Source organism: Rhinopithecus roxellana, chromosome 7 (genome assembly GCF_007565055.1).
Source record: "Rhinopithecus roxellana isolate Shanxi Qingling chromosome 7, ASM756505v1, whole genome shotgun sequence".
In the NCBI taxonomy this organism is placed as follows: Eukaryota; Metazoa; Chordata; class Mammalia; order Primates; family Cercopithecidae; genus Rhinopithecus; species Rhinopithecus roxellana.
In genome coordinates, this window is record NC_044555.1 from 33,091,612 (window position 1) to 33,118,050 (window position 26,439).

The 26,439-nt window shown below is 48.3% G+C and overlaps 1 protein-coding gene across 16 annotated transcripts in view; it reads right to left on the reverse strand.

Annotated features, from left to right (window-relative positions):
- Positions 1-7,773: 7,773 nt before the first annotated feature.
- Positions 7,774-26,439, reverse strand: part of LOC115898663 (protein FAM156A/FAM156B) — a 41,855-nt gene continuing 23,189 nt past the window's right edge. For 3 of the 16 annotated variants that reach the window (XM_030933811.1, XM_030933812.1, XM_030933810.1), the window contains 2 exons: positions 15,292-15,375; positions 7,774-9,213 (listed from right to left, as the gene is read on the reverse strand). In XM_030933811.1, the coding sequence (XP_030789671.1) occupies positions 8,455-9,096 (642 nt within the window). In that variant the 5' untranslated portion in view covers positions 9,097-9,213; positions 15,292-15,375 and the 3' untranslated portion in view covers positions 7,774-8,454. The other 13 variants (XM_030933818.1, XM_030933817.1, XM_030933808.1 and 10 more) reach the window with 12 other exon arrangements.

The window sequence follows — 26,439 nt, forward strand, 5'->3', positions numbered from 1 at the left end:
CTATCAACTTCAGAGAAACACCACGAGGCTCATATACCTCTGTCTGCCTGGGCCATCTATTACCGGGCCTCGAGATTGTCACGGATTTCTGGCACCTGCACCTCACGATTTTCCTCTCACGTGTTTGGGAAGGAGAAGATAACACACCCTGGCAAGTCCTCAGCCCTCTGCTTCTCCTAGCCCGGGTCACTGAATCTTTTCAAGCCAAGCTTCTTGAACCCGTAGACCACAGCAGCAGAGTTACTGGTTACCTCTTCCTGCTTCCTCCTCAGTGAGCCCCACAGCCACGCAACGTTCCCCAGCTGAAATCTCCAACTAGTTCTGCAATGCTAAATCAAAGCACCCAGTGCTGTCCTGGCCACAGTTCACGTTCCTTTTTCCAATACACTCTGCTTCTCAGATTCTGTGAAGCCGCCCCTGGCTTTCCTCCTACCCCGAGGCCTTTACTTCTGAGTCTCCTCGTTGGTCCTTTTACTTCGAGCATCTCAAAAATGTTATTTCCTGGCTTGCGACCTTTGCCCTGGACACTCCCCATTCTGTAGGTGACCCTGGGTGCCCACGTGGCCACACAGACGTGGTTCCGTCCTTCTCCGCTTGTGTGCTGATGGATTCCTGCATCACGAACTCCACCAGGAAAACCCCAGCTGAGCCCCAGAGCCCCCACAGGGCATGCTTTAAGGAGCATGTCCACTCAGATATCCCACAAGCCCAACAAATCAGCAGGTGAACCCCCAACTGTGTCCCGTGTCTCACGGGTTGGCACCACCATCCACTCAGTTCCTGAACCCCAGAACCTAGGAATAATGCCAGGTTGGCTGAGGATCACCCTGTGACTCTGCTGCAAGGCTCTGGAAAAAGCCAACCATGACCTCCACATTGCCACAGATGAGCAAAGAGTCTCCCATGAAGGCTTCTTATTGGCAGAGACTCTCTACAGGCATCCGAGTGGAGGCCCAGGCCCGGGCTTGGGTGGCCCCCACAGGGAAGGCCAAAGAGCAGACCCGGGCCCTGTAAGGTATCTCAGAGATCGAAATGCTCATTTCCTCTGAGAACTCAACAGATTAACCTCCAAATCCCTAAATCGAGACATAGCAGTAGGAGCCCATCATTTAGAGACACAGAGGTTAATATTCAGAAGAAATAGCTGAAGAAAAAAAAAACAGAAGTTTGCGGAGGTGGGTCTCCACGGGTGCACATGAAACAAAGGACTGCTAAATTGTATTTTTCATCGTACATTTCCTAGTCCTATATGGCCCTTTAAGCAGAAGGATTCATCTGATATCACTAATTATAATAAAATGTGAAAAATGTATCTCAACACACACTTAATAAGTAAGCCTGGGAGCTGATTCATTCACATCAGCTAATACAAATCTGAGCCATCTCTAGATTCAAGGAATGATTGTGCAATGTCTCGTGAACGTATCTATGCAGTGTTTTACTCACCTTGCAAATAACTACCATATGATCTAGCAATCTCACTCTGGGTATTTATAGTCCAGATACTCCCCCATGTTCTTTGCAGCACTATTCATAATAACCAGGACATAAAAACAACCTAAGTGTTCATTGATGGATGAATAAAGAAAATGTGGTATATACATACAATGGAGTATTATTCAGCCTTAAAAAGAAGGAAATTCTGACATTTGTGACAACATGGATGGACCTTGAGAACATTATGCTAAGTGAATATGCCAGACACATACTGTGCGACCTCACTTATATGTGGAATCTAAAATAATTAAACTTATATAAACAGAGAATAGAATGGTGTTTGCCAGGGGCTGGTTGGGGCAGGGAGTGGAGGGTTGATGGTCAAAGTTGCAAAGTTTCAGTTATGCAAGATAAAGAAGTTTTAGAGATCTACTATATAGCATAATGCCTATAGCTAAAAACACTATTGTATACTTCAAATTTACTAAAAGAGTAGATCTTTGGCTAAGTGTTCTTATCACACACACACACACACACACACACACACACACATAATAATAACAATAATAATAATACAGAGGATGTGTGGAAAGTTAAAAAAATAACTCGAACATAGGAGACCCTCACCAGAAACAACAATATATTTCATTGGCAAATGCAGCATGTTAACATGAAAATTTTGATTTCAGGACTATAGAGGAAAGCGAGCACAGTGTCAGCTGTAAAACAAGCACTCATGCTACTTTGAATGTTTTTGACCTTTCCTTAGCCCGGGAAATCTATTAGCCCTAGAAACTGCCAGCATAGCAGGGAACAAAGACGTCCTGCTTTCCCTTTGACGAGGGACCTTGTGTTTCAGACATGCTTTACTTCCTATGGGATGGTTCCGTTTCTGCAGCTGCCACCTCGGCTTTCATAAGAGGAGTTACAAAATGATACTCACGCTGGGGCCACATTCCACACCTGCTAAGTCAGACTCTCTGGGGATTGGGTCCGGCATCCGCTCTTGGACAAATGCTCCACGAGAGACCTGATGCACAGCTGACGTTGAGAGACATAAGCTCACCTGCCCTTCACCTGCCCTGTTTTTTAAAATATAACCTTGGACTCCATAGCCTTGTTTGTAGTTAATGAATTGGAAAAAAAATGTAGGGGTTGCCTCTCTTTCAAGAGCATCTTTTGACATATTTATTCTACAGCCACGTCTAGAGCAATTTCAAGGACTTAGGAGGGTGGTTATGCCACAGCTTTCCCTTTCTGACCTGATACTCGGCAGGCCCAGGAGAGGGAGAAAGAAGAGCCTTGCAGGTGGAAAGGGGTCGAGAGTTCTGTTGTCTTGGTAACCGTGCTGCCACTCATCCCATTGGGGTGCTCAGCTCCGGCAGGGGCCCTGTGGGTGAGACACCACCCCTCCCCACTCTGGCTGTCTTCCTGTGCTCAGAGGTTGAAGCTAAGGGCTGAGGTTGGTTACCAGGGAAACTGAAGCAGGTCCTTGAGATTGGTGAACAGAAAAACCGGCAGTGGAATTCAGGATGTAGCATGGATTATGGGAGCCTGCCCACAGACAGAGGATTGACAGTCACTAGTGCATGCACCCACAGGCTGCCTGCGCAGGAACCAGGAACGTGCGCACACCGTACACAGACACACACGTAGACATGTGCACTCACCAGCACTCCCTCTGCCCAGGTGTGCACAGTCTATCTGGCTGGAGCATCAGGTGCACGTGGAGGAGCCAGGCGACCAGGCAGGACATGTAGGCAGGACGCGGAATAGGAAAAGAAAGGGGATATTGCTTACTGTTGTAGAAAAAAATGACTGCACGCCCTTTCCTCCACGACTTACGGTCACATTTGCACTACATGTTTTAAATGGTTTTACTAAGGTTTAATTTGCTTGCCACAAACTTGCTTGCCACAAACTTTCACGTACCTAAAGGGAATAATACGGAGAGATTAAGTAAATGTACACAGTTTTGCAGCCCTCACCACCATCCAGTTTCAGAATACTTCCATCATCCCAGAAAGATCCCTGGTACCCACTAGCAGCAATCAATCCCCATTACTTTACCTCCAGGCCCGCCCAGGCAACCAGTAAGCTCCTTTCTCTCTCTGTGGAGCTGCCTCTCTGGGCATTTCCTATAAACTGACTTGTGCAGTAAGTGGTCTTCTGTGTCTGACATTTGTCAGTTAGCATAATGTCTTGGAGGCGCAAACATGCTGTAGCGTGCATCAGTAGCGTGTTCCTTGTCATGGCTCAGTAACATTCGGCTGTATGGATATACCACTTCTTTATCCCTTTACTGATTGGTAGACATTTGGCTTGTTTCCACTCTGGGGCCTTCCTGCAAAATGCTGCAGTGAACATCTGAGCACATATCTTTGTGCAGACATGGTTTTATCACTAATGGGTATCAGATACTGTCAAATATTTTTCTCTGTCTATGAAGATGATGATATAGTTCCTGTCCTCTATTATATTAACAGGGTGGATTACCTTAACTGAAATTTGAATGTTAAGTCAAACTTGTATTCCCAGAATAAATGTCACTTGGTCATGTTGCGTAACCCACTGTATGTGTCGCTGGATTGGGGTTTGCTAATATTTTCTTGGGGATTTTCGCATGCATATTCATGATGGATATTGGTTTATGGTATTCTTCTGCTGTCTCTGTCTGGCGTTGCTATTATTATTATGATTGTTTTTGAGAGAAATCTCGCCTGTTGCCCAGGCTGGAGTGCAGTGGTGCGATCTGGGCTCACTGCAACCTGTGCCTTCCAGGTTCAAGCAATTCTCCTGCCTCTGCCTCCCGGGTAGCTGGGAATACAGGTGCCCACCACTATACTCGGCTAATTTCTGTATTTTTAGTAGAGTCGGGGTTTCACCATGTTGGCCAGGCTGGTCACAAACTCCTGACCTCAGGTGGTCCGCCCGCCTCGGATTCCCAACATGTTGGGGTTACATGCGTGAGCCACCACGCCCAGCCTCTGTCTGCCTTTAGTTGCAGGATAATACAATTTTCAGAGGATGAGTTGGGAAATGTTCCCTCCTCCTCTACATTCTGAAAGAATGTGCGAAGGGCTGGTATTATGTGTTTTGTAAATATTGGATAGACTTCACCAACGAGGCACCAGAGCCTAGACTCTCCCTAGTGGGAAGATTTTTAATGCAGTCTTTCTATTTCCTTACATTCTCCGGGTCTACTCCGATGTCCCACGTGATCACTGCATTTGCACCTTTCCCTGTCCCAATCCTTTCTCACCTGCTGGTGCCTTTGGTTTGGTCTCTACTCTAAAATGTCGCATGCTGGACACCTGTGGACATCACAGGACTGCAGATCCTAGTCTGTAACTTGGGAAAGTATGGTGTCTCAGACATGACCCCCAAGTCCCATCCACCCCCAACACGCAGGTACAGGGACAAAGACCTGGAAGTGAGGATGTGGAGGGTGTGCCGAGTGCCTCGGTTACCGCCACCCACCCATTTTCCATGCCTGTTCCTGGAGACCCTGTGGCACTGTGCATCTGTGACCTCCCTGAGCAAGCCCCTGATGTCTGCTTTTTCCAACTCAGATCCTTCTCACTCCTTTCATCTCCTGGGACTGGGACCGCACAGGATCAAACACCCGTTCTCTGACACAACAATGCGTGCCTGCTAGCGTTTCAATATTTGTGTTCCCTCCAAAACTCACAGTGAAATTAATCCCCACTGCAACAGTGTTGGGAGGTGTGGAATAACAGCAGGTGTTTAGGCCATCACGGCAGAGCCCTCGTGAGTGAATGAATGCTGCTATGAAAAGAGCTTGCAGAAGTCGGTTTGCTCTCTCTTTTCCTCGTCTGGTATGTGAGGACATAACATTCTTCCCGGCTTGTCCTTCCACCTTTTGCCACGTGAGGAAATACCAAGAAGACTCTCACCAGATACCAGATACCGGTATCTTCGTTTTGGACTTCCCAGCATCCAGGGTCATGAGAAATAAATGTGTTTCCATTACAAATTGCCAGCTGTCTTGGTTCATTTTGCTTTGCTATAACAGAATACCTGAGACTGGCTAATTTCTAAAGAAAACTGGAAGCCAGGCACAGTGGCTCGTGCCTGTTAATCCCAGGACTCTGAGAGGCCAAGGTGGGAGGATCACTTCAGGCCTGAAGTTCGAGATCTGCCTGGGCAACACGGCCAGACACTATCTCTACAGAACATTTAAAGATTAGCCTGGCATAGCAGTACATCCTTGAGCTACTTGGGAGGCTCAGGTGGGAGCATCCCACCTGAGTTCAAGGCTGTAGTGAGCCACGATCGTGCCACTCCACCCTCGTCGGCAACAGAGCATCACCCTGTCTCTAAAAACAATTCATATAAATAAACCTTTTAAATTAAAGGAAACAGTTGGTTTATCTGGCTCACAATTCTGGTGGCTGAAACATTCATTTTTGGGCAACTGCATCTGGTGAGGGCCTCGGGCTGCTTCAACTCATGGTGGAAAGTGGAAGAGGAGCTGGCGTGTGCAACGAGATCACTTGGAAAGAAGGAAGGGAGAGAGAATCCAGGGAGGCCAGAATCTTGTGAACAATCCACTCTCCTGCGAACTAATTCATACCTGTGAGAGTAAGAACTCAGCCCAGCAGGATGGCATCACAGGACACTGAATCATTCATGAGGGATCCCTGCCATGACCCAAACACCTCCCACTAGGACCCACCTCCCAACACTGCAGCACTGGGCATTCAACTTCAACCTGACTCTTGGTGGGGATAAACACACCATATCCAATCCAGAGCACCCAGCCCGTTGTATTTCATGATATAGCGGAAGGACACAGACTAAGATGGGGTCAGCTCTCTCTCCCTGATGAATCGCTCAATCCCCCAAAGCAGGGCTACCTCTGCAACTCCTCCTCACCTCCCCACCACGACAGTCGACGTAGCCCAGAAGGGAGAGAGGCAAGGTGAGAAAATGGAAACCCTGATGATTGCTGAAATGATGACTGTCACTGGCAGCACGGACCTGGTGCGCTTAATGGGCTGACTGAGAAGGTCCGCAGAGAGCATTTGAGTGGCTGGGGAGTCAGACAAATGCATGCATCTCTGGCCACCACCTTAGGACCTGCACAAACTCTCCGCAAGGTGGGGATGATTGTACCTGGCCCACGGCACTGTGTGGAGGATTCAGCAATGGATCTCACCAAGACCTGGTGCTACCAGCTATGAAATGAGCACCAAAGCCCGGCTCTAGGCACTTCACCCACAGCCTTCACAGAGGTGAACTGCTGAAGGGGGCCAGCTCCGATCCCAGCCTGCCTAGGTTCGGGTGCTGGTTCGGATGCTTGTTCTACCTCTTACTGCCTGTGCCACTGTGGGCTAGTTCCCTAACTTCTCTGGTGTTCTGCTTTCCAAATTCATAAAGCGGAACTGAAAATGTTGCTAGAGGATGGGTGTGTGGGAGTGGAGGAAGGCAGCTGACATACAGAAATGGGGAAAATACTGTCAGAACCCTAGGAAACATCAGCCAAAGGGCAATGCCTCGAACCCCTTTGAAACCCGAACCCCTTTGAAGCCCTCCGAGATTCACCTTTGTGTTTCAAGAAGGAAAAGCCCTGCTGTTTTTTCCCTTCTCCCCTGGAGCTAGGTCAGTTCAACTGTCAACTCTCTCATGAGATCTCAGCATCAGAACCTAAGACGCTTACCTGTTTTCAAGCCACTTCTGTCGGCAGGAGACGCATAGACTTCTGCAGCAAGACAGCTCTGGGGACTACCTAAAACAGACTGACACAAAGCAGAATTTGTTTTCAGTTCAGAGGAGTCACACGGGTACTGGTTGGGTTCACATCTCAGGATTCTGCAGAGGTTAAAAAAAAGAGATTTAATCATTTGTGCCTCCTGAAATTAAAAGACACACGTCTAAATCCCAAGATGTTGGAAGAACCCAAGGATGCTCTGGTTCTGACAAAGCAGGTGCAAACCGTTGCTCAGGTTCAGCCACCTGGGCCCACCACACAACAAGCAATGGCACCGCAGCCCCTAAGCCAGGGCACCAGCACCAACACGCAGGGCTCTCACCGTGGGTGGTGGACTCTGCTTCCACGTCTCCTGGGCACAGGAAGCCTCTCTTCGAAGTCATGGCCCTGCCTCGCTGGTCTGGATGCTGGTCCCGCTGCAGGGCTCAAACAGTGACTGGGCTGTGTTCTCTGGTGCCCTCCCTCCCCCGTTCCCAGTCTCCACAGCGTAGAGCTTCCCTCAATAAACCCGGATCCCCTGCTGGGGGAGATTTCAAGGTAGTCAGCTCAGATCTAATGAGAAACAAACCAATACTGAGGAACAAACCTGAATTCTACACCCATTTTCCATTCCTACATATATTTATTTGGTACTGATGATGAGGAACCCCGTCAGAAATTCCTGCAAGGGAGAATACTACTCGGCTGTTAGGGGTATTGCAATATTTACATACATGTAGCTTACCACATACATAAATGATTACACAAACAGTACAGCGGTGAACCACCAAGTTCTCATTCCACATCCCTTTCCCACACTGCGTTTAGCTGCCCGTTCTTGAAACTGGATCTCAGGGCAGCACACTGCATTTCAACAGGCCTAGTGCTGCTTCTCAGAGGCAGTCAACTCAATGGTGCAAAAGCACAGGACAGCGACAAGGCATTCACACTACACAGACATGTGATCTCTTACTGACAGCAGGAAGGGAAGAGAGATGGAGATCCCGGGTGGGAAAGCAACAACATGCATCACGGGAGCCACGTGAGATGCGGCGAGGACCGCTGGTATGCAGCGTCCCTTGCCAAGGAATGCCTCACAGCCATCCAAGAATGACAGGCACAAAAGATGAGGACTTCCTGGGGTCGGTCAAGCATCATGCTGGGAGGATTCCCACGTGTCCTGGCACACAGGTCCTGGCACTCATCCGACCACAGCTTGGTGTTTGGTCCCCAAAATGGGCCCACACCCAGGCGCTGCCAACACGGCAGTCCCTTTGGGTCTCCATCCCATGTGGGTGCACGTCTCAGTTCTCCTCTAACCACTGCTTCAGCAGCCTCTGAAACATTATTTTGCTCTCCTGCTGCCTCTCTCGCTGGCGCTTCTCCTCTGTCTCCTGTGGTTGGAGTGCTGCTTCGGGCAGAGGCCCGGGCTGGTTGGTGCCTAGGCTGAGGGTCAAGCCACTGAGGCCCTGCACCAGCGTCTCCCAGGAGGAGGGTTGTGGGGCCCTGTTACTCTCCCCAGGGATCCCAGAAAGATTTGGCCTGTGGCTCTGGCAGTATCGACATTCACATCGGAATCGATTCTGACCTCGGTCACCTAACGGGGAGACTCTGGCTTCCCTCCCAACAGCATAGGGGGCCATGTGATCGCGGTGTCTCCTCCTCACGTGCCGCAGGAACGCTTTCTTCCTCTGAAGGAACTCCAGCCTCTCCCACTGCCGCTCTTCCAGCGTCTTCTCCTCTCTGTACCGCTGGTGGAGCAGCCCCTCTGGGAGAGGCACGGCCTGGCTGGGGCCAGGACCGGGGCTCAGGTTACTGAGGCCCATCATCGGCTGTTCTGAGTAAGAAGGCTGAGAGGACGCTGGATCTTCCTCGGAAGTCTCTGCAGCTGTCATCAGGGAAGATTTGGAAGGTGATGCTGGATTCCGTTTCTGGAGTGGATCCATGGAGGTCTGGTCCCAGCTGGAAGCCCCGCCAGGCCCTTGGGTCCAGAAAAGGAGGTGAAGCTGGAGGTTCTCAGACACGAAGAAGGTAGCGAGGAATGTGTGCGGGCAGAACCCAGACTGCAACACAAGGTGATAAGACCAGAAGAAAACACATGATTATTCATCTTACTCAACCTCTCTGTCCCTCCACTTCCTGTGTGTAGAATGGAGATTATACAGAGACCCTGTCCTAGGCTTCTTCTGAGGATGACGTGAGATCATACATGTCACCAGCTTAGAATATTAATGCCACCTAATAAAGGATTTAGAAATGATACCAACTAATGCACCCACATGACACGGAGTGCAAAAGGCTGCGATGCAGTTCGACGATGTCAATTCCCTGCTGACATTTTCCAACCCCTTCCCAAGCATCATTTGTAGAATAATCAAGGCGTGACTCACAGATGCTCTGCCCATGAGCGTTCATTTTTCATCCATTCACAAGGGAGACTTTTACTCAACTGTAAGCGTTTGCACCATGGGGACACACCCTTTTGTATGTTCACCTTCCCGACCACTGGGTTTGCATCTAGTCAAAAGGGCTGCTCACGCCTATGGAAATCGTTTCCAAATTCCGAGTGTGGATAAGAATTTATTTTACTAAATAACAGAAGCAAAAACCCCCAGGAGACTTCAAAGAGAAAAACACATAGATGAATTCAATTAATCCAAAAGCTGGTTCTTTGAAGTGATCAATGAAATTGATACACCCGTGGCAGGACTGGCTGGGAAAAAAGAGGGCAAAGAAACAAGTTACCAATTATCAGGAATGCAAGAAGAGATTGCACTCCAGACACAGAAAACATAAAAGGGTCAATATGGTAAGAACACACACGACTCTACAGATTCATATTCCACAGGTCAGAGGAAATGTAGCACATACTTGAAAACCACAAGCTACGGAAACTCACCCAGGATGGATTTCAAACACTGGACTGTGTGCACAGTCCTGTATGTTTTAAAGAAGTCGAATTCACAAGCAAACACATTTGCAAAAAGATCTCTGGGCCGCAACAGTTTCACTGGCCAATTCTACCAAACGTTTAATGAACAAATATCACCAACTTACACAACTTCTTCTAGGAAACAAAGCAGAGGCAATGTGCCCCACTGATTTTATGAGGCCAGCACCGCAGGGATACCAAGAAAAGGACAGACCAGTATTCTTTCCTAATACAGGCACCAAAGTATTCAACAAAACTTAGTAATTGGAATTCAGCAGTATGTGAGAAGAATAATAAGCCACCATCAAGTGGGTTTTATCGCAGGAATGCAAGGGTTGTTCTTCCCACACCTGAAAATCAATCAATGTAATCCACAGATTGAGAGATCAGATGAAGAACAAAAATGACAGGATCACATCAAGCTATGCAGAAAAACCATTCAATACGATTCCAAGTCCACTGGTGATATAAAAGCTGTAGCACACCAGGAACACAAGACAACTTCTTCAACCTGAAAAAGGGTGTGTACAGTCAAACCTACAACTAACAAGCCATTTAATGGTCAACGACTGGATGCTTTCTGCCCAAGGATACGAACCAGGCGAGGACGTCCACTCTCACCACAGCTATTCAACGTCACGCTGGAGGCCTAGTCAGTGCTATAATGCCAGAAGAGTCATGGCACACATCGGAGAAAGCAAGAAACCAAAGTACTCCTTTTCATATATCCTGTGATCGTCTACATGAAACAACCAATGAATCTCCTCCAGACTCTCAGAGCTAATAAGAGCTTAGTGCTCATTAATGAGAGCTTAGCAGCGATACAGGAGAGAAACTCAACACACAGAAAACAATCCTACGAGTAACTGGAAACCTAAATTTAAGAAATAATACTGTTTTACAAAAGCTACAAACACAGTGAAATGGTTATGTATAGAGCGAAATACATGGAAGGGGTCTGCATGCCCAAAACTATTATACGGTAATGAAGAAATCAAAGAAGATTTAGTTAAATGGAGAGAAACAATGTGTTCCCATATTGAAAGACCCCAAAAGGTTAAAGTCCATTGTCCCCAATTTCATCTGTAGAATGAATGCAGTCCCTGCCTATCAGAATCCTTGAGGGACATTTGCATGTATAAACAAGCAGATTCTACAATTCACGTAGAATATTTGATGTTTCAAAAAGCAGAAGGGATTTAGAGAGATCATATTATCAGATTTTCAGATTTGCTCTAAAGCTGTAATAATCGAGATTGCTGGCTTACAGGGGTAGACGAGTAGATCCATGGAATAAAACAGAGTCCATGAATCAATCCATCCATAGAAATGTGTCCAGTAAGTTTTGACATGGGTGTGAGAGGGAATCCAATGGAGAAGGGATAAGCTTTTCAATGCATGAGGTGGCCTATCCTTATGCAAAAAGATGCACCTCAACCTCAACCTTTACATGCAATTAAGGAAAAAGGGTTCAGAGACCTACAAACCGAAGTTCAATACTAAGACTTTTGGGAGAAACCGCAGGAAGACATCTTTGTGAGGGGAGGCTAGGACATGACCTCGGATGCATGATCCATGGAAAGGAAAGATGGATGAATAGGAGTTTGGCAAAATGTAAAACTCTGGCTCTGGCCGGGCGTGGTGGCTCCTGCCTGTAATCCCAACACTTCGGGAGGCCAAGCTGGGCAGGTCACTTGAGTTCAGTTGTTCGAGACCAGCCTGGCCAACATGGTGAAACCCCGTCTCTACCAAAAAATACAAAAATTAGCTGGCGTGGTGGCACATGCCTGTAGTCCCCAGCTACTGGGGAGGCTGAGGCAGGAGAATTGCTCGACCCAGGAGGCAGAGGTTGCAGTGAGCCGAGATCGAGCCACTGCCCTCCAGTCTGGGCGACACAGTGAGCCCCTGTCTCTAGATAAATAGAATAGAATAGAATACAACACAACACAACTTTGGCTGTGTAACAGCCAGTGTGTTCAGAGAATGAAAATCGAAGTTGCACCACTAGGAGGAAATGTTTGAGAATCACCAACCTGACAGATCTTATATCCAAAATACATGGCGCATTTTCAAAACTCCACAATAAGAAAATCAACACCCCACTAGAAAATGGGGGAAAAACTTGAACGGGAGCACAAGAAACTATATTTAACATCCTTCAGCATTAGGGGAATGCAAATCAACACCGTGAAGACTGGCAAGGCCAAGCAAGGAGAACATGTTGGGCGACTGCAACTCTCACACTTTGCAACTGGGAGGGCGAAATGGCACAGCAACTTTGAGAAGGAGTTTGGCAGTTTCTTGTAAGTCAAACAGATGTTTACCATAGGACCCAGCCATCCCACTCCTTGGTATCTACCCTAGAGAACCTAGAGAAATGAAAACTTAGGTTCACAGAAAAGCCTGCACTGAATTGCAAAAGCAGCTCGATGCAAAACTGCCCCACACTGGAGTGAGGAAAATGTCATTCAGTAGAAGGATGGCTGAACACCTGTGGTCTTCCACACAGCGAAACTGCTTTCGTGAAAAAAGAACAGCCTATGACAGAGGCATCTGACACTCATCCAAGATGTTCGTTGGGCCAAAAGAAGGAAGCCCGCCTCACAAGGCCACAAACTGTTTGGTGTCATTGACATAACACTCTCCCCAAGACAAACCTAGAGGGAAGGAAATAGATCACATTACACCAGGGATGATGGATGAAGAAGGGGTAACCGCAGTGGGGCAGTTCCTGGGAGCATCCTGGGGTGATGGGGCTGTTCTGGATCCTGACTGTGGTGGTGGTGGCGACAAGAATGTATGCCTGTGTCAAAGCTCACAGAACTGTACTCCTGAGGGAAAAAAGTCAATCTTGCTGCAGGTTAAGTGAAAAAACCCAATGGCATATTTTGCAATAAGGGTATCTCTCTGTCTTGTTTTGATAAATGCATCTTGGATGAATGCAACCAAAAATTGACATTAAATGCTAAATGGAAACTTTAGATCAGCCTTCCAGGCTCTATTCGTTTGACAAATGTGGAAACCAAGAATTCACCAGTTTTCTTCAGAGGATACTGGTCCTCTGAATGTTTACTCACCAAATCGTGGCTATCAGCACACACTGCGGTAAGAAAGACAGAACCATATCAGAAACAGTTCGAATATGTACTGAACACACACACACATACTCACAAACACACCCCTCTCAGTTTGGTATTGTTAGTATGAAAAACAAAAACCTACTTCACAGGTGAGGATGACAATTTTCTCAAGGTTATATGATTGCCATGGAGAGAACTGGGTTGGAAGCCTGTCTAGAATCAGAGCTAGTGTCCCTAACCACTACACTCTATTGGGCCCTCAAAAAACATTCCCACAATGTCACCAGATCAAGAAGTCTCTTTCAGCTGTGAGTAAAGAAAAATCCCTCATCAGTCAGGCCTGATCAGAAAGGCAACTCACCACCTCAGCAGGTAGAACGGGATGACGATGGACAGTTGGGGACTGCAATGGCTCCTGGCAAGACTTTTACCTCTAATTCACCCTGCAGGACTCAGCTGAGATAGCATTTCCCCCAGGAGGCCTTCTTCAAGCTCCTAAAATGCCCTGTATTTCCCCTGTCCCAGCCCCAATCCCACTCAGCTGTCAACAGATGGTTATTTCTCTGTCAACCCACTAGCCCAGGGGCTGAGAGAAGCCGGGGACTTTGTCTTGTTCACCCATCATAGAGCCTTGAGCCCAGTGGACATTTACAAATATCTATCAAATGAAACAAGGAGGATGTGGGACCCGTGATAAACATCTCACTGAGTATGTCAAGTCAACCCTGCAGAATCCATATTTTCCCATGTTGCAAAGGCAGAAATTCCTGCATGGAGAGATCAAGTAACTTCCCTCAGATCACACAACCACTCAGGGACAGAATTCCTTCCCAGGTCTCCCTGACTGCAGATGCACACACCCTTGGTGGCATTGCGTCTCTGGGTGTTCAGCCTCCCCTGACACCTAAGCAAGAAAGTAATCCTGAGGGAAGAGTTCAGACAGCAGAGTCCTAGGGGCTGGCCCGCGTGTCCACAGCTGCCCGGGGATCGGGTGCAATGCTGCTACTCCTTACTGTCACCTTCTCCTGGCCCGTTCTGTTCCCATGCCACAAACACTGCACCAAACGTACCTCTCACACTCCCCACTCTCATTCACCTCAATTCTCCTCTGCAGAATGAGAAAGAGAACAGCTAAGCAAGTGTATCTAGACTACGTCCTGAAAATGAGCGCCAGGAAAAGCTTTGTGTTTCTTTTCAAAATTAAGCCAATCCCATGTGATGCTTTTTTCAATCTTCCTCAATAATATGAGATAATAAAATGCACTTATTTCAGTTTAAAGACACGGATTTCATTTAATAATCCCAATTAAATATGGACTTTTTTTTTTTTTTTGAGACAGAGTCTCACTGTGTCACCCAGGCTGGAGTGCAAGTGGCGTGATCTCGGCTCACTGCAACCTCCGTCTCCCAGTTTAAAGCAATTCTCCTGCCTCAGCCTCTGGTTTAGCTGGGATTACAGGCACCCGCCACCACGCTCGGCTCATATTTGTATTTTTAGTAGAGATGGGGTTTCACCATGTTGGCCAGGCTGGTCTCGAACTCCTGACCTTGTGATCTGCCCACGTCAGCTTCCCAAAGTGCTGAGATTACAGGCATGAGCCACCACGCCCGGCCACAAGGACTTTTTTCTGGAAGTGGCAAAATCCTACAGCAAAATGACTAAGATCTGTGCAAGTTCTCCGGGTGCTGAAAACTGTGCTCCTAGTCTTGTGCCATATCATGGCAAAGGAATCTAACTCCTAGCCACACAACGCCACACACATTGAGGAAAGAGTCTGTCCTACACACGACTTGCAGACGTTCTACATTTTTGATGCCTACACAGATAATCTCTATCCTACTGGGTCTGGAGTGGAAGAGATACAATTCTTAGCAGCTTTGTTAAAAAAAGAACAGGTAGTCAGTCAGTAAAGCCAGCAATGCCCATTTTTAAGAAACAAAGAAGAAAATGAAGACAGCAGTGAAGCGTGTTGCTGGTATCAGGGGTCTCCCAGCAGGTGAGTACACAGAAAAGCAGCGGGAGTACAACCGGGAGTCCAAGGAGGGGCACAGGGGAGGGACCAAGAGGAGTGGCCAGAGCAGCAAGAGAAGACAAGCAGCAAGTCAGCTCTGGCAAGAATGGAGCTTACCTAGACTCACCCAAGGCAGTCAGGTCGCTGGGTTCACAAGGTCGATACTGTGGGTGTAGGCCGAGTGACTGTTACACCTTTCACCTACAAAAGAAAATAACCTCACTGGCCAGGTCACATTCCTCCAGGTATTTACTGAGGGTCCCCTCCATTCAGCAGTGCCTTCAGTGAATTATCAAATGCAGCCCCATCCCAAGGACACATCTCAGTCTGAGGAATAAAATATTGTTCAAGGAGCCAGGAATGGTGGTTCATGCCTCTAATCCAAGCACTTTGGGAGGCTGAGGTGGGAGGACTGCTTCAGCCCAGGAGTTTGAGGTCAGCCTGAGCAACAGGGCAAGACCACCATCTCCACAAAAGTATTCTAAAAATTAGCCAGGCATGATGCTGCACACCTATGGTCCCAGCTACTAGGAAGGCTGAGGTGGGACGATCACTTGAACTCAGGAGATTGAGGCCAATGCAGTCCAGCCTGGGTGACAGGTGAGACCATCTGAAATCACAAAACAAAAAGACAACTATGGCAGGCATGAGACGGGGGTACTTCTGACACAGAGGAAGTCAAAACCACCATAGCCCAGGTGGTCAGGAACAGCTTCTCCCAGGGCATGCTATGATATATATTATCATCCCCAGTTGCAGATGAGGTAACAGAATCAGAGAGGTTAAGCAACTCACTCAAGGTCACACACCTAGGGAGTGGTGGCGACCATTTCTCAGTGAGGTCTGCTGAAATACAAGTCACTTCACTATTTGTGACACCAATCTCTCTTTATATTGTCACCCATTTTAATTCGCATTAACTGACATATACTTACCTGCGGCTCTCCTTAGTTTCATATTCTCATAAGCGGCTAAACACGGTATAGATTTCATTTTAGCACATCAGGCCCTTTCCTTAAAGAACCTAAGTTTCCCCTGCCAGGCACGATTGCCCAGCCCAGAACTGAACACTTATCTCAAATTAATCTTCCAACCACACACTAAGGAAAGGAAATGGATTACTGCCATGTAGAGATTTAATTTGGGTATTTCACAAATTCTGAACTACGATTTGAAATGTAACCACTGTCCAACCAGAAACAGTAAAAACAGTGCTTCCCTATGAAAAGTATTCACGGGAAATTTTATTAAATGCCAAAGCATTCCAGGTTAAGACACACTGCCCGTTTTACAGGGAGTTGTTAAGATTCTGCTCCTAAGAATACAGTAGTCCTTTCTCTCTCCACTGCTAGTGCCCTGATAAGCTCAGCAAGCAAGGCCATTCGCTTTTCCTTTTGCGAGCAAACACACCAAATTACCCTCACACCCACGCACAAATCCAACGCACCCAACAGGGATACGTCAGTAGAGGGAAATGGTATTGGAGATGCAGATGGAAATCTGTGGCTACTCAGAGCACCACATTTCTGATGGCTCAGAGGGTTACCGCCCAGGGTCGCCTGTACTCCAGCAAGGTGGACGGCGGAGAGGCCCTCCTTCTCCAAACATGAGACCCTGCAGCTTGTGCGGCTACTGGACACAAATGGCCTGGACCATTCCTTGCGCAAGAATGCAGCAATCACAGCGCCCATTAAACGCACGTCTAGTCATATTTCACGTTACGACCGTCCCTCTGTCACACGTCGGAGAAAGGGTGTGTTAGACGGTTTGTTTCAATAGGGGCAATGCAGTCCTCCTTGAAAACCCTCCAGTCTCTGTCTCATGCTGTGCGGTGGGAGAGGAGGTGGGGAGGGAGGTGATGCCAAGGACACGGTGATTTCTGAACCCGCTGAACACTGATCCTAGCCCAAGTGTAGTCCCGCCGGCTACGAATGCCCGCGGCATCCTCTTTCTCCGCTGAAAAAGGCCACCCCCAAGCTGGGAAAGAGAAGGACGCCACCCCCAGAGTGCACGACCGCCATTCCCACACCGGGAAGATATGGACGACGGGGAAAATCACCCGCTTCCTTCGAAATCCCCGCTCCCGGCCGGCCCAACCCAGGGATTCGAATCCCAAGACATCCTGGCCTGTGCTAGGGACAGTCTCGGTCTCGGCCTCTCGCTCTGTCTCTCTGGAAGTCTCTCTCCCACCCCCCGCCCTCAGTCTCTCCCGCGCGCTCGCTCGCTCTTTGTCTCTCTCGGGCTCTCTCACGCGCGTTCTCGCTCCGGAGCCGCTTCCCGCCGTCCAGGCGCCAGCGCGGCGCCTCGTTTCCTCCGCCCTGGAAACGCAGCGCCTCCCGCTAGTAATTGAAGGGTTAAGACCATCGAGAGGAGCCGCCCTCCGGCGGGCTAGAGGTGCCGCAACGCGGAAGGGGGCGTTGGAGAGGATGTGCTAACGTCACAAGGATGCGACGCCGCTGAGAAACTGGACCTTTGATTGGCTGCCGCGGACCGCCGGGGAGCCGGGAGAGGGAGCGAGTGGGTGTCTGCGCGACAGCGGTTGGGTGGCTTCTCGCCACCCACGCCGCTCGGGTGGGCTGCGGGAGAAGGCGGGAATAGGTCATCCCTTCCGGAGGTGCGCGGCTGCGTTCCCGGAGCGGCCCTCTCTGAAGCGTGGCTTGTGGACGGGCCGAATGCTTCCGGAGGCCATGGAAAGAGACTCCCTATAGCGGACGTGACTTCAAGGGCGAGGAACGTGGGAACTGGGCTGGAGGGTTGGGAGGAGGCCGACTTCTCCTGTGATTGGCTGGGAGTTTTGAGCTAGGGCGAGCCCCTGAGAACCGACACCTGCTGTTTCTTTTCTTTTCTTTTCTTTTTTTTTTTTTTTTTTTACTGTTTTTGCATGAATGATACATGCATCTTGGTAAAGACAGAAACCAAACAATCCAAGACATTGAAATTATTCAGGCTACTGCCTTAGGGAGAGCGCCCCAGAAGTGGAAATCACACTGTCGGGGTAACCGGGGTGGGGCGGGGGGGGATGTCTTTTACTTTCATAGGAAGGAGAAGACCTGTTTTAGTGGGAATATTTATGGGGCAGGGTTTTTGTTGTAATCAGCGGAAGTCTCAACCAGCTTAACAGGGAATGTTTCTCTCTGTGCCTAGCTACTTCTAGGAGGACAGACTTCCTGTCCAAGTGAATTATTCATGAGACAAAAGAACAAGGACTGGTGGGGTCTGCTATCTGAGAGTTATGGCACAGAGTGGACAGACAGCATCCCTTATCTAAGTCTCATGGAGAATAATTGGTCCTGTGTGGCCAACGACTTCCCAGAACATCAAAGTGTACAGAGATTTCTTTACCGTGGCGTACTTCAGGAGTCAAGTGATATGCAACAGTGTCTATCCTAGCAGATACATGGATAGTAGATTCCTTTTTAACGCTGGAAGAAGCCACCTCGTGAACAGCTGTTTTATGAAGGAAGGAAACATGAACCATTATCCCAGAATATTATTTCATTTTACAGATGAAGTAACTGAGCCACAAAGAGGTTAAGCAACCTCCCCAAAGTCATACAAGAAATAAATGGTGTAGTCTCTATTTAAATCCAGGTGTCTGTGACTTCATCCTCTTCGTGCTGGGCAGCCATACACTGTCATTTCCAAATCCGCACGTGTGGCTCGATTCTCTACCTGAATCTACAGATTTCCGCCAACTGACAACCCCACAGGCCCGTTGCACTCACCTCCTCCCATCCAGTATCCTCAGCAGTTGGAGATGGCTCCCCAAAGAAGAGAGTGTTAGAGATCCTGGTCCCAAAGGCCCTACCCAGCCCCTGGAGGGAGAGGTGGGCTTCAAGAGGAAGTTTAGAAGATTTGAAGGGAGAGTTTATTTGAGGGACAGGCTGATGGGCTATTACAGCACACACGTGATAATAGACACCTGTTACTTTAAATTTATGTATTTACTTATTTTTTTAGTATTGGCAATACATGCTGAATGGTGATGATGCCCAAAGCAGACAGGTAAGATCAAGCAGCCACTGTATGGGCAAGTCAAGACGTTCCCATTTTACTTGGGAAGACCTGACAAGAAAATACCACTCTGCAGTATAAAAGGAGAACCTTCTCCTAGACTCAACAAATGAAACAAATTAGTCATTTTTTCTAGTTATTCTTATTCTCCTATTACAGATGCACGGTAAGCACAGGGAGGTTAGGTCAGCTCTGCGAAGTCATTCAAGTCATAAGTCGTTGAGTCCCATAGCAAGTACTACTCAGCATGTCCCAAAGTGAACCCACCCATTCCCACTCTCCTGTGCTGCCTGACTCAGTGACAGGCACCACCCTCTACCCAGCAGCTTGGGCCAAAGACCTTGAAAGCCATCTTTGATTGCTGCCTCTCACCACCCCCACAGTTGACCAAGCCTGGCCAGTTCGACCTCCCAAGTTTTTCTAAGTGAGATCTTGACACTGACTCCTCTCCATCACCACAGTAAGTTCCCTAGTTCAGTCACCCTCATCTCCCTCCTTGAGGACCACCAACAATTCATAGCTCATCTTGCTGACAGTCTTGACCCCTTCCCACCCATTCTCTGTCCCAGTGAGTGGGGCACCTTTCTTAACTGCTAATCTGGTCATGTCAAACCTTTTCAAATTCTATTAGGGATGCCTGCTGCCCTTAGGATAAAGTCCAGCCTCCTGGATTAGGGATATCAGGCCCCGGCTACCACCAGGCCTCTCTCTAGCATGCACGCTCGCTTTCTTGCTGTCTCTCTCTCATGTCCGCCGCCTCACACCCGCCCTTCCCTCTGTCTGGCCAGCACTTGCTCCATCACCCGCTGCCTGATTCCTCCTTACCTTCAGCTCTCAAGTGAAGGAGAGCAAATTATATTTTACCTAAGGAGCACGTAATCAAAAGGCATGCTTAGTGGGTTTGATATTTTTACTCAATAGCACATGATGGGGATTCATGAAAATTCCCCCAATGGGCCAACCAGTTGGAATGTCACCTGAGAGTAGGGTTTTTGGGAAAAGTTTACTTGCAAAGACTAGGATGCAGGAAAGTAACTGAGGAAGCTGACAGGTTCATTTGCCTGACTATAGCAGTTACTTCACTGTGTGTGTATAACAACATGTTATATAAATACACATATAAATATATTGTATATATATAATATATACAATAAAAACATAAAAAAAATAAAGATACACAACATAGATCTCTCCTTCATTCCTATAGACTCATCATGTGTGAATGTGGAGTTTGGAATTGTAGTCCCAGGTTCAGTACCATGAAGTGATGTGGGCTGAGGACCTGCCTCACAGCTAGTTTTTCCAGCCATAGAGTGAACTGTGAGGCTTAGCTTCATTCACTACAGCCTGTTATTTCAGCTCCTAGCATTGCACACCTATTCAAATATGAACAGAAGTGTCTGCTTTGGACATGTGGACAATGAAAGAGAAAAGATGGAAATGGCCCTGGTCCTGCCACCATCAGCCCAAGCCCCAAGCCTGGCTGGAGGGTAGACTGGACTCCCACTGTCCCAGCATGCTGGCCTGCACACTGATGTACCCCTAACATGGCACAGTGTGAATGGCTCTTCCTGGAGCCTGGCTGTTGAGGACCTACTGTGTGCCACTCATGTACAGTGTTGATTTCCCAAAGACCCAGAGAGGTAAGTATCAAACTCCAATCTACAGATAAGGAACCAAGCTGAAAGAGGTCAGGGCACTGAGGCAGAAAAGGCTGGATCTGGGACTCACATGCGGGCTCTGTCAGACTCCAAAGCCAGGCCTCTTTAAACTCACGACAACGTACTTTGCTTATGCTCCCCTTGCTCAGCTGCAGATATTATTCCGTGATGGGACAGTCAGCCTGGTCCCAACACCACATCCACCTGTGAAATCAAGGTCCCTGGCAGGGCAAAGCCACCCTGAAAAGTTCTAACACAGTCCACAGGAGCTGCCCTGGAGTCCCTTGCCTCACAGCTACCAGTTTAGCTTCTAGGCCTCCCCCAGGAGGCGCTTTGCCCTATCACAGAGACACTTGCAATCCACCCCTGCCCTAAATTACGTCTCCATCAGCCTCACTTTAAGAGATAAGAAGAATCTTAGAGGCAAACAGAGCAGAGGCAGCCTTAGCGGCTGCAGCACAGCTGTGGAGTTGATCAGACTCCATATGTGTGGAAATCAACAGACTGAGAATGGGAATCTGGTTCCTCCTGTTCTTCGGCTCTCTGGAGTGTAAGCTGTGCAGAATCAAAGTGCCTGCCGCAAAACCTCCCCTCTTCTGAAGAGTCTGTCCTGACCCAACCCTTGCACACACACATCCCTCAGGTGAGGGTAGCACACAGGTGTGCTCCTAGGAGACTGTGGGTTGAATTCTGCCATGACTCTCCTTACCATCCCCACCCCAGTGTGGGGGTCATCTGCCAGCAAGGACACAGTCAAAAGCATCCCCCTGTCCCCAGAGTGTCCGTCCGGTCAGCACTCAGAACAAGTTTATTCGGTTTCACCAGAATACTTGGTCAGTAATGGTTATGATTGTAGCAGCTCTGTGTGCATTAGAAATGCTCCAGGAGAATCGAGTGAACAGAGGACATCTGTGCAATGAGATTCTCTTCCCCTGGAGTCAGGGAGGAGGGTTGTAACTTTCCTCTCTTCCCTAATTCCAGAACTCCTAATAAAAGAGGCTACAAAATTATTTATTTATTTATTTATTTGAGACAGAGACTCACTCTGTCGCCCAGGCTGGAGTGCAGTGGCACAATCTCAGCTCACTGCAATCTCCACCTCCTGGGTTCAAGCGATTCTCCTGCCTCAGCCACCCAAGTAGCTGGGATTACAGGAGCATGCCACTGCACCCGGAAAATTTTTTTGTATTTTTTGTAGAGACAGTGTTTCACCATGTTGGTCCGGCTGTTCTCGAACTCCTGACCTCAAGTGATCTGCCTGCCTCACCCTCCCAAACTGCTGGGATTGCAGGCGTGAGCCACTGCACCCTGCCAGAATTTTTAAATATGTCTCGGCCAGTATGTTACTCCATCAGGTTCAGTTGTGGCCTCCCAGTGGGACAGCAGCGATGGGTTTACCAAACTCTTAGAGTACCCTAGAGCAAGTGCATGTGGTACTGGCGTCCCCCAGGGTCTGTAGGGAAAGAGGACTGTTGACTGGGTTCAAGCCTCCTAATCGAGGATGTGGTTCTGTTGCCACGACACAGATGTCCACAGCAACAAGGACATGAACACCCAGATTAGCACGTCAAGTCAGGGTGGGCTGCGCCAGCCCCCTTGCCTGTCCTAGCCCATTGCCCAAGTCATCCTGGTTCTGACTGCTCCTGCCCAGGTCCCTCTGTCGCCTGAACTCTACAGGCTGCGCAGACATGCTTTTGGCATCTGTGGCCCTTCGTTGTCCCTTTCCGTGTCACTGGCAGAGCAGAAGCATACCTGGCCCAACAGGATCAAATCCCTGTCACCGTGGCACCTCCGGCCTTCTGTTCAGCTTCCTGCCAGTGCGCAGGTGTCCTTGTGGCGTCTGTGCCATGTCGGAACGACTCAGCCTCTGACTTTTTTCCAACTGTCCCTTCTGTCTGGAAGGCCTTCACCACAGATATCTACTTGACTGACTCCTCCCCCTTCACATCTTTGTCAAACTGTCACCTTCTCAACCCAGCCTACCCTGGTCACTCTGTGTTATAATTAACCTACAGCCCACCCAGTTCCTTCCCCTATTCCCAGTCCCTGTACCATGATCTGTATATTTTTTTTCCTTTTAACACAGCCCCCATGACTTTTGTAAACTAAAAATAAAATTCTAAGCCCCACTCCCCAATCATCTGAATGGACCCTTCCTCTCGGCCAAGGCTACTCCAAAGCTAGCCTGAAAAAGTAGTGCAGGCCATGATGGGAAGGGTGGGTGAGACATGCGTCATTACATGCTTCTCCCTGTGGAATTCAGGCACAGCTGACCAGCATTTATGTTAAGGCAGCGATCTTAAGACTGTGGCAATAAGACACCAAGTTCCAGCCTGACTAATATAGCATCACATGACAAATAGGCCCTGAAAGAAGTCAAAGTATTTCACCCAACAATATATTTCTTGGACACATTTTGAAATAGGCCTACAAAGCCATCTCTTGTGAGGAAGTCTACATTCTGTAGAGAATCCCTTTCCCTTTCCAGGTCTTTTTCCTGGTCTAGGAGAGAATAAGCTAAGAGTCCAGCAACTTTTAAGGTCTGATAAGAAACATTTACAGTCTATTCCTTCTGAAGCCTGCTACCTCGGGACTTCATTGGCATAATAAGAACCTTGGTCTCCAAAACCCCTAATCTTAACCCAGACACTCCCTCCTATGGATTGGAGGTCTTTAGATAAACTCAAGCAATTGCCAATCAGAAAATCTTTGAATCCACTTATGACCTGTAAGACCCCACCCCCCACACACCCACCAACTTGTAGTTGCCCTGCCTTTTCAGAATGAACCAGTGTACACCGCACATGCGTTGATTGATGTCTTATGTCTCCCTAAAGTGTATAAACCGAAGCTGTACCCTGATGACCTTGGGGATGTTTCGTCAGGACCTCCTGAGGTTGTGTCAGGGGCACGTCCTTAACCTTAGCAAAATAAACTTCTAAATTGATTGACACCTGTCTTGGGTATGTTTTGGTTCATAACTTCTAACATTTCCTAGATTCCCTTGTGGAGGGTTTGCTGTCTGCCACCTACCATGTCCTCTTTGGGGAATGTCAGATCCAGGGCAGGGATTTCTGTTGATTTGATTCCCTGAGGTATCCCCACACCTCAAGAAGTGCCTGGCACGTAGAAGACCTTCTTAAATATTTGTTGCCTGAAGGAGCACATCTGCCTCCCCCACTAGACCGTGAGACCATTCAGGGTCTCGTCCCCCGTGTGACGGAGCCCTCTATGCATCCTTGCGTCATGGTGCAAAGAGCCTCACAAAATAACAGAATTAAACCGTGCATGTCTTAGAGACAGAGGGGACATTCTGGGGGTAGTTTCTACTTTCTTCAGCACAACACACATTTCTCTTGAATGGTCTGTGCCCTTTACTCCTACATTCCAGCCGAGACGGTCTCAGGCCCACGCCTCCTCCTGGCCACATATGGCCTCTACCTGTGTCCCCTCCCTTCCCTAGCCCTGAATTCTGCATTCAGAAGCTCTGTGTGTTTGCAGGAAACGGCTGAAATGCCACTTTGTAGATCCTCATCATGTAAAGGTGAAGTTAAGCTCTGGGAAAAAGATCCAAACAGCTAGAGGCTCTTGCAATCCCACCAGGGCACAGCAGATCTCAGGTTTGACGCATGTGTTCTGGAGAGCTGCAAGAGGGACATTGTGTCCAGGTTATTTTCTGGGTGTCAGTGACATCTAGCAGGAGACAGACCACATGACCCAGGAATACATGGGCAGGTCCTGTTCCTCCCCAAGAGAGAGGGTCCCTGCTCTGTGTCTTTTGTCAGAGACACAGAAGAAACTCCTCCCCACAGTGAGATCTCCACAAGTGGTGCTGATGGGGACCTATGACTCTCAAAGCAGTCGCATGACTTCAACCCCAGGGGTGGCTGTGAAGGAAGCTGGCCGTGTAAACTCAGGGGTCTAGATAAGTAAGCCTGGCTGTGGCAGGCTGGAGTGGACGAGTCTGGGAAAGTCAACTCAAGACAACCTCTCACTGACTGTACAGGGTGAGACCCAAACATCAGGAGAAGGTCACAAACATCTCATGTCTGAACTTTGCTGTGTGACAGTGTCTCTCATGCTGGAGATGATCTCCCAAACAGCTTAGACGTTTCAATCCCTGGAACACGGAACCAAAGACAGACCAGGCCTCCCTCCAAAACATACATCTCCTACCAGCTCTGAAATGTCCTACCCTGGACACACACTCTCAGATACCCAGGGACCTCACAGGGTGGGTCACAAAGCCCAAGAGACCCCAACGACATAGAAAACCCAGATAACAACCCAGGAACGAGCAGCTCAGAGACCTCAACCCTGGACACACAACGCTGAACAGTTAGCAGAACTCAGACCCCTCCGAGAACTCAGTGAAGGAGGACACAGACGCTCAACCTACTCAGAGACGTCAGATTCTAAAATTCAGACCCACGTGCATGTGAGCAACTTTAGAACCTCACACCCCGGACCCAGAAGCCCACAAAACCATAGTGCACACACCCTGAGATGTGGACACAGAAACAGTTGAGGGGACCAGGACAGGGAACACAGAGGCCTTGGGCACAATGTTCCCTGAAACAAACACCTAGGAGACCTCAGAGTGTGCACTCCCGCAGGACCACAGGACTCCAGTGTCGCATCTCCAGCATTTCCTCCAGCGCTCTCAACACAGTCCGGGTTTAATCAGTGCCTGGTGGGATGCTCTCTGACTGAAGAACCCAGCTCCTTAGCTACGCTCACCCAAACACCTGTCCCTGCTTAATGCCTAAAATCCCATATTTAGGCTGGGCACAATGGCTTACTCCTGTAATCCCAGCTTCTCGAAGGCTGAAGTGGGAGGATCAGTTGAGGCCAGGAGTTCAAGACCAGCCTGGGCGACATAGTGAGATCCTGTCTCCAGAAAAGAAAAGAAATAATAGTAAAACCACAACGAGTTATCATCTCACACAGTTACAATACCTGTTATCAAAAAGACAAAACAAACAAACAAACAAATGCTGGCAATCTCACCCAGCTAGAATGCCTATTCTCAAAAAGACAAAAAATAACAAACACTGGCAAGGATGCAGAGAAAAAGGAACTGTCATACCCTATTGGTGAGAATTTAAACTAGTAGAGACACCATGGAGAACAAAAGGGAAGTTCCTCCAAAAACTACAATAGAACCACCATGTGATCCAGCAATCCCACTACTGGGCATTTATTCAAGGGAAAGGAAATCAGCATATCAAAGAGACATCTGCGCTCCCACATTGATTACAGCACTATGCACAATAGCCACACTATGGAATCAGTCTAGATGAATGGATGAAGAAAATGTGGTACACGTACACAATGCAATACTTTTCAGCCCTAAAAAGGAATGAAATTCCATCATTCTCAGTAATCTTGGGTGGAAGTGGAGGACTTTATGTTAAGTGAAATAAGCCAGGACTTTATGTTAAGTGAAATAAGCCAGGAACAGACCTGAGCGTCAGCTCTTGGTCTCTGCCACCGAGCCTCAGCACAGCACGGCCAGCTGCTTCAGCCTCCAATTTAGCTGCCTCTGCTTCACTCCCTTTCAGAGGATCTTAAACACCACATGCTGTCA